At 59.0% G+C, this 13,365-nt stretch overlaps 3 protein-coding genes across 3 annotated transcripts in view; 2 read left to right on the top strand and 1 right to left on the bottom strand.

Annotated features, from left to right (window-relative positions):
* Positions 1-239: 239 nt before the first annotated feature.
* Positions 240-9,413, top strand: PTSG_06157 (cenpe protein; the record flags this gene model as incomplete). The annotated part of the gene is made up of 6 exons (XM_004992992.1): positions 240-286; positions 435-529; positions 733-822; positions 1,081-1,199; positions 1,393-1,446; positions 1,738-9,413. 6 exons carry the CDS (start codon positions 240-242, stop codon positions 9,094-9,096), a joined length of 7,764 nt encoding a protein of 2,587 aa, XP_004993049.1. The 3' UTR covers positions 9,097-9,413.
* Positions 9,414-9,655: 242 nt separating this feature from the next.
* Positions 9,656-11,664, bottom strand: PTSG_06156 (Ercc8 protein; the record flags this gene model as incomplete). The annotated part of the gene is made up of 3 exons (XM_004992991.1): positions 9,656-9,776; positions 10,061-11,165; positions 11,337-11,664. 3 exons carry the CDS (start codon positions 11,662-11,664, stop codon positions 9,656-9,658), a joined length of 1,554 nt encoding a protein of 517 aa, XP_004993048.1.
* Positions 11,665-11,666: 2 nt separating this feature from the next.
* PTSG_06155 (uncharacterized protein) overlaps positions 11,667-13,365 on the top strand; it is a 3,203-nt gene continuing 1,504 nt past the window's right edge. Inside the window, exons 1-4 of the mRNA XM_004992990.1 lie at positions 11,667-12,069; positions 12,366-12,487; positions 12,634-12,722; positions 12,933-13,302. Coding sequence (XP_004993047.1) covers positions 11,747-12,069; positions 12,366-12,487; positions 12,634-12,722; positions 12,933-13,302 — 904 coding nt within the window. The 5' untranslated portion in view covers positions 11,667-11,746. The remainder of the gene's footprint in view (positions 12,070-12,365; positions 12,488-12,633; positions 12,723-12,932; positions 13,303-13,365) is intronic.

Here is a 13,365-nt window from a genome sequence, read left to right as displayed (position 1 = left end):
AAGCACAAAATGCCTCCGGAAAATTCCTTATGATATGGCGAAACCACATTTAGACGTTACCTGAATTTAGAAAAGTGTGCCTCTTCACCCGACTCTCGGTTATCACACGCACTCCCAACACACACACACACACACACACACACACACACACACACACACACACACACACACACACACACCACACACACACACACATCCACAACACACACACGCACACTGAGCAAGCAAAGTGAACGAGGATGGAGTCTGTGAGCGTCTCCATCCGTGTGCGCCCTCTCAACGACAGGTACGTGCAAGAACAAAACAACACCACAGGGTGCAACAGCCATGCCATCTCACGCCTGTTGTCAGCACTCGTGCACTCACAACAACTGGACCCCACTCATTCATTCACATTCTTTCTTGCATACACCTTTGACTCATCCGCTTGGCAGAGAGGCGCAGTCCAATGCACACGTCTCCTGGGATGTCGACCAGAACTCAATCACACAATGCAACCGACCACCGCAAGCGCCGCGATACGTGTTTGGTACGTCAACTCGGAGCGACGGGAAGGACGGAATGAGTGAAAGGACTCAGCAACACCATGAGCACGTGGTACCCTCCTTTTACTCATTCATACACACACCGAAAGCTTTTTCAACATTGTTTGCAACCTCGTTGCTCACTCGACACTCCCACCTCACACCCACACCCCACCACAACACATGAACCCTGTTTGCCGCACCGCAGACAATGTGTTCAACATGGATTCAAGGACCAAGATGGTGTATGAAAAATCCGCACGCCCGATTGTCGACGCCACGATGGCAGGCATGCACGGTACGCACACCCAACACATCGGCCTTTCGTGCTTGTTCACACCGACGCACATCCACCAGCGCACGCGTGCATGGCTCATCAACGACTCATGGGCACACCCCCCAGATACACACACACATGAAAACATACACGCGTGAACACACACACACACACACACACACACACACATACGTATACACATATTCACCCGCACCAAGCCCGCTCGATCCACAATTCAACTCACGACTGGCTGCGCTGATCCACCAATGAACACTGCAGGCACCATCTTCGCGTATGGGCAGACCTCGTCTGGTAAGACGCACACCATGATGGGCGAACCCACAGAGGAAGGCATCATCCCTCTTTCCATTCAAGACATCTTCAACAGCATCGAGAAGGTGTGTACTTGTGTGTGTGTGCGCACGCGCGTGTGTGTGTGTGCGTGTCCAAAGTTGTCTGCGTGTGATGCAACAGTGACACGTACGTTGTGTGTCGAAATACACAAATGTCAACTGTTTGACTCAACATATCCACGCGTTGTTGCTGTTGTTCTGCTTTGCTGTTATCTGCTTTGTTTTGACACCCTTGCAGACACCAGATCGCGAGTTCCTGCTCCGCGTCTCCTTCATGGAAATCTACAACGAGGTGTGATGTTGCTGCATATTGTGCGAAGCGCCGTCTCATGTCAAGAGAGCGGCCATGTTGCTCATGCCGCCATTTGCTTGGGTCCTGTCACCATTTTCTTTCCATCACCAAACACACACACACACACACACACACACACACACACACACACACACACACACACACACACACACACACACACACACGCGCGCGCGCGCGCGCACCATGCCACCCCCCCCCACCCCCACACACACACACAAACACTGTACTCACACATTCGTCGTCCCCCCCCCCCAATTTTCCTTGCTTAAGGTCATTGCGGACCTGCTGGCACCGGAGAACAACAATCTGAAGGTGCACGAGACGAGCGAGGGCGACATCTACGTTGGCGGGCTGACGGAGGAGGTGGTGTGCTCCCCAGAGGAAATCTTGCGCCACATGCAGATTGGGCAGAAGAATAGGAAGACCGGCAGCACGCGCATGAACGACCGCAGCTCCCGCTCCCACACCATCTTCCGCATTGTCGTCGAGAGCCGCGAGTGCACGCCTGCCTCATCTGAGTCATCCGGCGAACAGGACCGCCAATCCATGGACGGCAACGGCGCCGTGCGCGTTGCCCACCTCAACCTGGTCGACCTTGCTGGCTCAGAGCGCGTGTCGCTGACGGGCGCAGAAGGTCAACGCCTGAAGGAGGGCGCACACATCAACAAGTCGCTGCTCACGCTGGGCACGGTCATTGCCAAGCTGTCCGATGGCGTGACGAGCGAGACGGGCCATATCCCCTATCGCGACTCAAAGCTCACGCGCATTCTGCAGAACTCGCTTGGCGGCAACGCCCGAACCGCTATCATCTGCACCATCACGCCCGCCAGCCTGCACGTGGACGAGAGCATCAGCACGCTCAAATTTGCCAGCCGCGCCAAGACCATCAAGAACAACGTGGTGGTGAACGAGGTGTACGACGACGCTGCCATGCTGCGCAAGATGAAGCGGGAAATCAACCAGCTCAAGAAGCGCAACCAACTGCTTGAAGATGGCTCGGAGCTGCAGGCCCTCAAGTCCGAGAAGCAGTCGCTTGAAGAAGCGTTGAAGCAGCGTGACGTCGCCTCGCAGCGCCAGGCCGCACAGCTCGACCGTCTCAAGCGTGTCATTCTCACATCAAACACCGTGCATGCGCTCGTTGGCCCACCGCCAGCCGCAGCAAAGCAGATCAAGACGCGCCGTAACCGTCGCAAGACATGGTGCCCTGGCCTGAGCGAGGACAGCGTGGCGAAGCGGTCGCTTGGTCTCCTCTTCTCGCCATCCAAAGCAGCAACAAGCTCGTCATCATCATCAACACGCCCACGCCAGCGGTCCATGTTTCTGGAGGCGAGCAACGAGGAGCAGGCCTCCGCCCTGTCGCAGTTTAAAGGCGCGCGCAACCACGCAGCCGACAGCAACAATGACAGTGCTGACGGCACAAACACCACCACCACCACCACCACCAGTGGCACTGACACTGCACAGCCGGCCACTGAATACCCAGGTGATACTTCAACAGCAAGCGGCAGTGGTGCAGGTGCACGACGCAAGCGCTCCCTGTTTGGCAACGGCGTCCCACGGCTGAAGACGGCCAAGGACACCATGGCCACGTTCAAGCGCAAGGCCCGCGCCCGCCGCTCACTCGCCTCCTCAGCAGCAAACCTGGAGCTGATGAATGGCCTCCTTAGCGCCGGTGTTCACGGCGGTAGCTGCGGCAGCAGCAGCATTGGTGGCAACGTTGGTGTTGGCGGGATGCAGTCCATCCCGGAAGACGCCCCCGTTGCCGACGACCACGACAGCGCACGCCCCGTGGCCACACGCGCAGATATCTTCAAGGCAAAGGCGCAGCGGCTGCAGACGGATTTGATCGAGAAGCAGCGCGAGCTTGAGAGTATGCGGGAGGCGCTTGACACTGCTGAGGCGAAGCTTGCTGAAGCGCAGGCGGCACACCAACAGCAGGCAGCCACGGGAGTAAGCACGCAGCACGACGACGAGGAGGTGGCGCGATGGCAGGCGGAGCTCAAGTCTCTGCACGACACGCTGGCGAGCCAGCACGCGCACGTGGAGGCACTGGAGGGCCGCATTGTTGAGCAGCAACAGCACTTTGAAACGGAGCTGAAGGAAGCGCGCGAGAACACGGGGTTCCTCCAGGAAGAACTGGATATTTTGCGCGAGACATGCGACCAAGAGCAGGCAGCAACGGCTGCTCTCAAGCAGGAGGTGACGGCACTGCAGGCGCGCATTGACGAGCAAGCAACACAGCTCGCCGCACAGCAGGAGAAGCTGAGCGCTGCTGACACGGAGCACGAGACACTGGCGAAGACGGTCGCTGAGAAGGACGCGCGTATTGCTGAGCTTGAAGCCGAAGTTGTGCAGACACGCACAGCTGCCAAGGAGGAGGCAACGCGTGAGCTGCAGGCGGAGATGGATGCGGCCAGGAACGAGGCACAGCAAGCGTTGCGCGAGCGCCAGGAGAAGGAGGATGCTCTGTGTGAACTTGAGGTCAAGTTGGCCTCGCAGACGCGCAAGTTGAACGAGATGATGTCTGAGCTCACCACTCAGCGTGGCGGTGACGATAGTGACACCGATGGCGATGCTGCCGCTGAGAAGGCGAGGATGAAGACGGAAGAAGAAGAAGAAGAGGAAAAGAGGCGTGGCATGGAGCGTGAGATGCAACAGCAGTTGGAGACCATGACAGCTGCGATTCGTAAGCTGCACAACATGCTCAATGCCACCCCGTCGCCATCAGCCACGACAACCACTCACGGGGATGGTGATGCCTCTCAAGCCACTTCCGCTGCTCAGCTGTCCACGCAGGACATGGTTGCAGCTGTGGTGGAGGCCGTCGAGGCAATGCAGAAGGAGCTTGCAGCCAGCAAGGAGCAATCACAGACGCTGCTGAGCGATATTGCGCAGCAGAAGCAAGATGCCGCAGCCGCTGCGGCCCGCTCGGCAGAGGAGCACGAGAGCCTGGAGGCGTATGTGCAGCAGCTGCAGACGCAGCTCGTTGACGCTCAGCAGGAGCACGCTGAGGTCGACGCGAAGCTTCAGCAACAGCAACAAGAGCTCGAAGCCCTGCAAGTGGAACAGCAGAAGCAACGTGCGCAGCAACAAGAAGAAGAAGACGCAGAAGAGACAGCCGCTGCAGACACGCCTGCTGCCGTCAACGTTGAGGCCGTGCGTGAGGAAATGAAGGATGAAGTTCGGGCCGAGCTGGAGGCCTTCTACATTGCACAGCAGCAGGAGCTGTCCGCCGACCACGACCGCCGTGTGCAGCAGTTGATGGAAGCGCATCAGCAGCAGCTGCGAGAGGAGACGGCCAAGCTGGACGCCATGCAGACGGAAGTTGAGGCCCTGGTGATGGCGAGCGAGAGCCAGACCCAGAGCCAGGAGGACAAGGCCACCCTGTCTGTTGAGGAGCACGAGCGTGTTCTGACCGAGGCCAAGGCAGAGTGGGAGAAGCAGGCTGCTACCCTTCAGCAGGAGCTGTCCTCAGCCCACGCAGAGCACGACGCGCACATGCAACAACTGCGCAGCGACCTGGACGCCGCCAAGGAGAAGCTGGTGGTGGCTGCAGAGGAGAAGGAAACAGCACATGCAAAGGTTGCTGCCCTTCAAGCAGAGCTTGACAGCGCGACGGCAGCCCACGACGAAGCCGTGCAGGCGCTGCAGGAGGAAGTGGCAGACATGCGTGCGGAGCTCATGGAGATGGAGGCGGAGCGTGACGCCCTCTCGTATGAGTACACCGTGATGAAGGCGCGCACACGCCAGCTGCAGCAGTCCCTGTGCGCACTACAGCACCAGCTCAAGGAGGCCACAGCGGCACAAGCAACACGCATGGAGCAAGATGCAGTGGCTTGTTCGGGTGACAGCGCGGGTGATGACTGCAGCAACGCACGCACAGACGCAGATGCAACTTGCACCAGCAGCAGTAACATCAGCAGCAACAGTGATGGTGATGTCAAGCAAGCTGGCAACACCGCTATCACTGCAGAGACCACGAACAACAACAACAACAGCAGCAGCAGCAGCAGCCATGACGACGACGGCGACAACGACAATGCTGATGACGATGACGAGTCACCAAAGCGGAAGGGCGATTCAAGGCGCTTTGGCCGCCGCAAGCGCAAGAAGAAGCTGGGTGGTCGCGGCGAGCTGACAAGCCCAACAACACTTGCCCAGCCCAAGTCTGGCTTCCGCTCGCTGGTGAGCAAGCTCATGACGCCGATTCGCCGCAAGAACAAGCAGCACCGCAAGAAGGGCAAAGGAGGCGACGATGACAATGAAGGCAGCGCGTGCGCAGCCGGTAGCAGCAGTGCGGCTGCGACCCCTGTGCGTGAGACAACCAACAAGCCGCGCATGGCAGCCCTGCTGTCACCAAGCACACCTGCACCCTCCACGCCGCTTACAATGAACAACAACAGCAGCAGTAAGGGGCACAGCGAATCTGTGACCTCCACACCCAACACCACGACAACAACCGTGTCGATGGACCACGCGAACGCCTCGCCTGCATTGGCGTCACCAAAGGACCGCAACCACACGCACGCGCTGAGCACCCGCTTTGAGGAGCTGACGGCGGCGCACACGGCGCTGCAGGACGCTCAGGCGAACCTGAACGCACAGCTGCAGGCCGCCACAGAGCAGGTGACCGTGTCCCAGGAACGCATTGCCGAGCTGGAGGCAGAGGCCGCGCGTGTGTCTGAGGCGCTCAAGGGCGCGGAAGAGCAACGTGATGCGGCACAGAGTGCGCTGCACCAAGCGGAGGACGTCCACAAGTCGGCCGTCTCCGCGCTGGAATCGCAGCTGGCAGAACTGCGCTCCGAGCACGCGCAGGCCACAACAGCAAAAGCAGAGCTTGCGGCACGTGTTGAGCAGCTGCAAACCGCAGGGGACGAGGCAACAACGCTGCTGGCGGAAGCAAAGGCGACATCGGAGCGCCTGACCACGCTCGAGGAAGAAAACACGGAGATGGCCAGCTACGTCGAGGAGCTGGAGACAGTGAACGAGCGCCTGCTGTCTCAGCTGGAAACAATGCAGCAAGAGGTTGAGGAGGCGCACGCGCAGCGCGAACAGGCGCTTGCCTCCATGATGAACACAGCTGATGGTGATGGTGACGCTGATGGTGCCGGCCATGAAACCTCAGGTAATGATAATGATGCTGTGGCTGGCGAGACAAAGGCCGAAGATGAGGCGAATGCAGAAGAAGCGGAGAACGAGCACAAGCAAGGCGATGCGACGGCTGCAACTGCATCTTCAACACCCGTGAAAATGGAAGAGGACACCGATGCTGCCACGGCTGAGAGCGGCGAGGAGACGTCAGAGACAGCAGTTACAGACCTCGCTTCCCTTCAGGAGCTGGAGAAGGAGTGCACGGTTCTGAAGCAACGGGTTACTGACCTTGAGCAGTCACTCGAGCAGCAAGAGACATCATTCGCAGATGAGCGTGCACACCTGGTCGAGGCAAGGGAAGCCGCCACTGCCAAGTGCACGCAGCTTGCCACAGCGCTTGCCACAGTGCGGCAGGACGTGCAAGCGCTGTGCGCTGTGCGCGAGCAACTGAAACAGGACGTTGCTGCGGCTGCGCGTCAGCATGAGGAAGGCGTAGAGAAGTGCCAGGTGGCACTGACACAGCAGAGCCAGGCAGCCCAGCACGCCCGCGAGGAAGTTTCTCGGCTGGAAGCCGAGCTGACGACCATGGCTAGCAAACTGGCGGAAGCAGAGGCTGTTGCGCATGCGCTGCAGAGTGAGGCAGCAGCAACGACAACCGCCACGGAGCAGGAGGTTGTCAGCGCCAGGCAAGAGCTGCAGCGCGTGCAGGAAGAGTGCACCGAGCTGCGCAAGGCTATGGCAACCAAGGACAACGAGGCTGTATCGCAGCTTGAGAAGCTGCAACAGGAGCACGCAGCTGCCGCTGCAAGCGTGTCGCAGCTGCAGGCGTCTGTGGAATCGCTGTCCAGCGAGCTGACAACTATGTCACTGGAGAAGGAGGACGCCCTGCAGCGCTGCAAGGCGCTTGAGGAACAGTGCGCACGCGTGCGTGCGCGTGCAGCCGCGAGCGAGCAAGAGGCACAGGCGGCGCTTGCCCGTGCACAGGAGGACAAGTCCACACGCGTGCAGCAGCTGGAAGCGGAGCGCACTGCCCTGAGCAAGGAGGCAAAGCATCTTCGCACTCAGGTGCAGGACCAAGTTCGCTTGCTGGACACTGCGCGTGACGCGCGCCTGGAGATGGAGGTGGAGCTTGAGCACGCGCGTGCACAAAGCCAAGAGCTGCAGGCGCAGGTGGACAAGCTGTGCGCTGCCGTGCGAGACATGGAAACCAAGGCGAACGAGCAGCAGCAGGCGCACGCTGGTGATGTGGAGGCATTGCAGCGTAAGTTGGCAAGCGCGGTTGCTGCGAAGGAGAGCGCAGAGCAGCGGGTGGCTGAGCTTGAGTCGAGCAAGACCAAGGCTGAGGAGTCGTGTGCAACGCTGCGCAAGGACTGGCAGCGGGCAAGCCGCAAGCTCAAGAAGCTGACGGCTGCGGCCAACTGCGACGACTACTGGCAGCGACAGGCGGAGGAGTTGAAGGCACACGTGGAGCGCCTGCAACAGGAGGCGGACTCCGCGTCCGGTCTTGGCGCAAAGGTGGAAACGCTGCAGCAGGAGCTCGCTGCGATGACAAAGGCCAGCGAGGGTGTTGGTAGCGAGCTTGAGCAGACCAAGGCCGCGTTGGGGGAGAAGCAGCGTGAGCTGCAGAAGCTTCGATTGAAGGTGGACACGATGCAGGCGTACAACGACCAGCTGCAGGACAAGTTGAAGGAGCAGGGCAGCGTGGCCGGAGAGAGCGATGCGCCGGGGCAGGTTGGCCAGTCTGCCAACTACGAGCTGAAGGAAAAGAACAAGCGGCTTGTGAGGCAGCTTGAGCAGAAGCAAACGGAGTGCAAGCGGCTTGCGCAGCAGCTTACCAAGCTCGGGCACGCTGCGGAGGTGTCTGCCCTGCCGTCGCTGCCCACGTCTGCCTCTGCCTCCATGTCCATGCCGATGGGTCTTGGCGTGAGCAACAACGCCAACCCGCTCTCCGTGAGCGTGGCCAGCACCATCAAGGGCACCGCGGCGGATGGCGGCTCTGAGTTTGCTGGCATGATGACAAGCACACCGGAGCCAAAGGGGCTGCGGGCTCGCTCGACCCGGCGCGGAGCCATCGCAAAGATGGCGAGCGTGAAGGAGGAGAGCTGTGGCGATGAAGATGCTGCTGGTGTTGACAACGAGCGTGAGGACGCGGGACGAGAGGATCAGGACCGAGCACAGCCGCTGAGTAAGCGCAGCAAGGTTGGGCGCAGCGCTTGTGGTGGCTTGCAAGAGCGCAACCAGCGAGTCGGTGGCAATGACGGTGTTGGCAATGATGCTGTGGGTGATGCTGTTGCTGCGAGCAAGAAGGCTGCGACTCGGGAGAAGCAGAAGAAGGGCTCTGGCACCATGCGCGAGGACCCTGATGCTGAAAACCAGGAGAACGGCAACAGCAGTGGCAACAGCAAGGGTGCGGTGAAGCTGTCGCTAAATGAGTCTGTGATCTCTCCCTCGCGTGCACTGTATGAGCGGGCGAAGGCGCAGAGGCGTAAACCGGGCCAGCAAGAGGCAGCCGTCGCGGACCAGTGCAACCAGCAGTAGCTGGGCCGTGGACATGTGGTGCACGTGCATCGTCGAATGCGTGCGTTTCGAAGAAGGCGGATGTGGTGGTGGTGGTGGGGGGGGGACACGCGTGCACCCATGTGTGTGTGCCTTGTGTGTTCTTATCACTGAGCGTGTGTATCGTAGTACGTGTTTGTTTGTGTTTCCTTCTTTGTGTTATGTCCATGTGGTTTGTGTTTTCATTGATTGACCAGAAAGCAAAGGCGAAGCGAGTGTTCATTCATTGTTTGTCATTTTGTTCCAGAAACGTGCTGTTGTGCGCTTATACGCCACCTCAAATGAAGCGTTAATGAGAGACAGGGGCAAGAAAGCAAACAAGTTTTGGAGAAGGAAGGAGTGAGTTCTGTAATGTAGCAACTGGGGGAGGAGGATGTGTTTAACTTAATACATAGCGGCGTGTGTGTGTGTGTGTGTGTGTGTGTGTGTGTGTGTGTGTGTGTGTGTGTGTGTGTGTGTGTGTGTGTGACAGCGGCGATGTTACGCATTCTCTTCATCTTCCTCGTCGGAAGACCAGTCGTCTTCGTCGTCAATGACATCATCAGCCGGAGGTGCAGATGTGCTCGCTCCCGACACTCGTGGGGCGGGCTGCGTTGCCGCTGTTGCAGCTGCCGTCGTTGTGGCCGCTGCTGACGGTGCTGTGGTGACGCGTGCCAGTTTCGCTGGTGGTTCATCCCCAGCACGCGCCCACGCGAGCTCCGAATCACTCGGTTGTTGTTGTTGTTGTTGTTGTTGTTGTTGTTGTTGTTGTTGTTGTTGTTGTTGTTGTTGTTGTTGTTGTTGTTGTTGTTGTTGTTGTTGTTGTTGTTGTCGCTGTTGTTGTTGTTGTTGTTGTTGTTGTTGTTGTCGCTGTTGTTGTTCTTGTTGTTGTTGTTGTTGTTGTTGTTCTTCTTCTTCTTCTTCTACTACTTTTTTGTGGAGGGCTGAGGATGGTGTGATGGACGACCAGATAATGTCCCCTGCGGGCCGAACTCCCCGCTGTAATCGGTGCAGTGCAGGCGCCTCCAACGACAAGCGCACAGGCAGCGGAAACCGCCTGTCCATGTCCCGCATCGACGCAGCGAGATGGCGCGTCATATCTGGTGTTGGGTGCGTGATGACCCGCGGCGCCTTCCACAGCGCCAGACTGCCAATCGCAGATGCCGACACGATGATTGGGGGTTGCCCGTGCGTGCGCGTGGCTGTGACTGCGCTGACGGCTGCAAAGTGGCCCAGGAGCGTGGTCGTGGCCTGGCCCGTCTCAAGGTCGTGCACAAGCAGGCCCGTGTGGTCTGTGGCGGCAGAGTACATGAGCGTGCGGCCGTGGGCGTTGGTGATGGCGCAGGACCGTGCAGAGGTGCTGTGGTCCTTGGTGAAGTGCACGAGCGTGTTCCTGAATGTGCGCATGTCCCACTTGCGTCGCGACTCCCCACACGTGATTATGTGCTCGCCGTCTGGCGTGAAGGCGGCAAATGCAACAGCGCCGTGGTGTGCACGCCGCATGCGCGCTGTTGCCTGCACGTTGTTACGTGCATCCAGCACGCTGAGGCACGGCTTTGCTCGTCGCACGTCCCACACCAGCACCTGCCCGTCGATGGTGCCGGACACAAGGAGGTGTTCGCTGGTGGGCGACCAGCACACGCACGTGGACGCCTTCTGGTGGATGGAGAGCGAGTGCGTGCGCATGCCCGTGCGTAGGTCGCACAGCACGACGGCGGGGCCCGTGGCGAGGGCGATGAGCTCGTGGCCGCTGGCAACGGGCGACTGCGCGTGGTGACGCAGGGTCTGGAAGCCCGTGAACTCCTCAATGACGGCAAGCTCGTTTGTGTCCCAGCACTTGAGGTTTCCGTCCCGTGCGCTTGAGGTGAACATGCCGCTGTCCTGGGGATACCACTGCACGGTTCCGATGCCGCCCGTGTGCGCGCCCTCCCTCCCGGCGGAGATGAAGGCCACCTCGGGCACGCGGCATGCGAGGGCTCGGTTGCGCCGGCGGGTTGCACGGTCCTCCTCCCGCAGCCGCTGCGCCAGGTTGGCACCGCCGTAGCTGATCATAGGTCGGGGCTCTGCTTGGTCTGTCAGCGTCGGTGATGGTGGTGTGCGCGGTGTGGGAATCATGTCGGCGACCCACTCCATGCTCGCACTGTCATCAAAGCTATCGTTTGCCGCATCATCATCATCATCATCATCATCATCATCATCATCATCATGTTCAGCACCATCACCGATGCTTGCACCGGTGCCACCTCGACCGCGACGGCTGCGCGTTGAGCTTTGAGAAGCGCCGTCGCCGTAGTCATCGCACGGGGTGGGCACGTCCATACCCAAGCTTTGGCGCCGCACGGGCTCCAGGTCGTGGATGCGGATGTGTTTGGAGGTGCCAGCAGAGAGCAAGTACCTGTTTTCTGCGCGGTCAATATCCAGGAAGGCAATCTTCTTGTTCTCCGGTCGGTGCACGAGGATGTGTGCGTTCTGCAGCTCCACCTGCGTCTCCGCCAGCTGTGCCAGCCGCCGCTTCCACGGTTCGCAAGGCAGCAGGCCCCGCATCAGCGCATGTCGGTGCAGCACATCCATCGTGCACAACACAGGTCGCAGATGGTCACTGACTGTCGCCGGCACCACAAAACGCAGCAGAGGGAGGACACTTGGTTGATGGATGATGCGAACTGTGATGATGATGATGATGATGATGATGGTGCTGATGGTGCTGGTGGTTGCGGGCGGACTTTGTGGCGTGGTGGAAGCTGTGGGAGGGGAGATGGCGACAGGGCACGATGGAGTGATGGCGCTGCTGGCTGCTTGTGGATTGACTGCGGCTGTGGCTGCGGCAGCGGTGCTGTGGCACAACGTCCACAGCCTCGGCATCCAGGTTGCTCCAGCCGACGATGGCACTGCCGATGCCACTGATGACGGGACGAACAAGCAAGCGACAGCAAGCCACAGTGTACACATTGAACGAGGCATCATCCCATGGATTGGGTGCGTGCGTGTTATACGTGTGTGTGCGTGTGATAATTGTGTGAGTGAGATAACTGCGTGTGTGTGTGTGCGTGTGTGTGTGTGTGGCCGTGTGTGCATGTATGGCCGTGTTGTAAGTGTGTGATCACTCTGTGTGTGTGTGTGTGTGTGAGTGAGATAAATGTGTGTGTGTGTGTGTGTGTGTGTGTGCGTGTGTGTGTGTGTGTTGGGGGTGTCTCGTATTCACTGCAAGTCAGAGGCTGCCGCTCAGTTTCACTGTACCCCAACTGACGCACCCTGCTTGCTTGGTGCCACAGATGCGGCCTGTCTTTCATCAAGAACCCAACAAAGTATCTCGAAGACATGAGAGCGCAGCATGGTGACACGTTCGTCGTACTCATGTTCGGGGTGCGGTTCCTCTTCACGTTCAGCCCTGAAGGTAGTTGCGCTCTCTTTGGTTGTTTGTGCCTGAGCCAGGTTGCGCTTAGCTGCTCCAAGTATCCGCTGGACAAGACTGTGATTTGTGTCATCGCGCTCACACACACGTGTGGTGGGTGCTTGCTTGGACTACGCGACCCCCTTCAGGGCTGCAGAGCTTGTATGGGTTTCGGGAACGAGACGCGAGCTTCACAGAAGCCACAAAGGGCCTCCTCGGCCTCAAACTGCCGCAGGAAGTACGATTCGATATGCGCGAGGACAAACACTGCTTTCGTACATGCACGGGCTTGTGTTTACATGATTAGTGCTGAAGAATCAGCTGACATGCACAACACACTCATACATGGGTGAAAGGCCTCCAAACTCATCAAACACACACACACACATACTCAATCTCTTTCTTACTTGCTCACTTGCTCACTCAATCATTCGCTCTCGACCCTCAGATCCTGAGCGAGAATGACCTGCGCAAGTTCCATCACGGCCTGAAACCAAAACTCATGTCCAAGTACGTGACATATGCAAACGTGGCCGTGCAGCAGCGGCTGCGGGAGCTTGGAGCAGAGGGCAGGTTTGAGCTGTTCCAGTACCTGAAGAAAGTGGTGCACACGATTGGGATGACGTGCTGGGTTGGACCCAAGGCGCTCGAACCGCCATACTTTGAGCGGCTCATCCGTGCCTATGAGGCCCTTGATCCTGAAGACGGGTTCCAGGACCTGAGCAGGCTGTTCAGCACGCTTGCACTGCGCCGCACGCGCGAGAAGCGAGCCCTCAACGACATGGAGGCCGTGCTCAAGGCCATCTGGCTCGATCAAGGTGTGCTCGTGTGTGTGTGTGCAATGAAGAGACGTTACATTCCCCAGTATTGTTCAAAATCCG

The sequence above is a fragment of the Salpingoeca rosetta genome, assembly GCF_000188695.1.
Source record: "Salpingoeca rosetta unplaced genomic scaffold supercont1.14, whole genome shotgun sequence".
NCBI classification, from domain to species: domain Eukaryota; class Choanoflagellata; order Craspedida; family Salpingoecidae; genus Salpingoeca; species Salpingoeca rosetta.
This window is presented reverse-complemented; position numbering and strand designations above follow the sequence as displayed.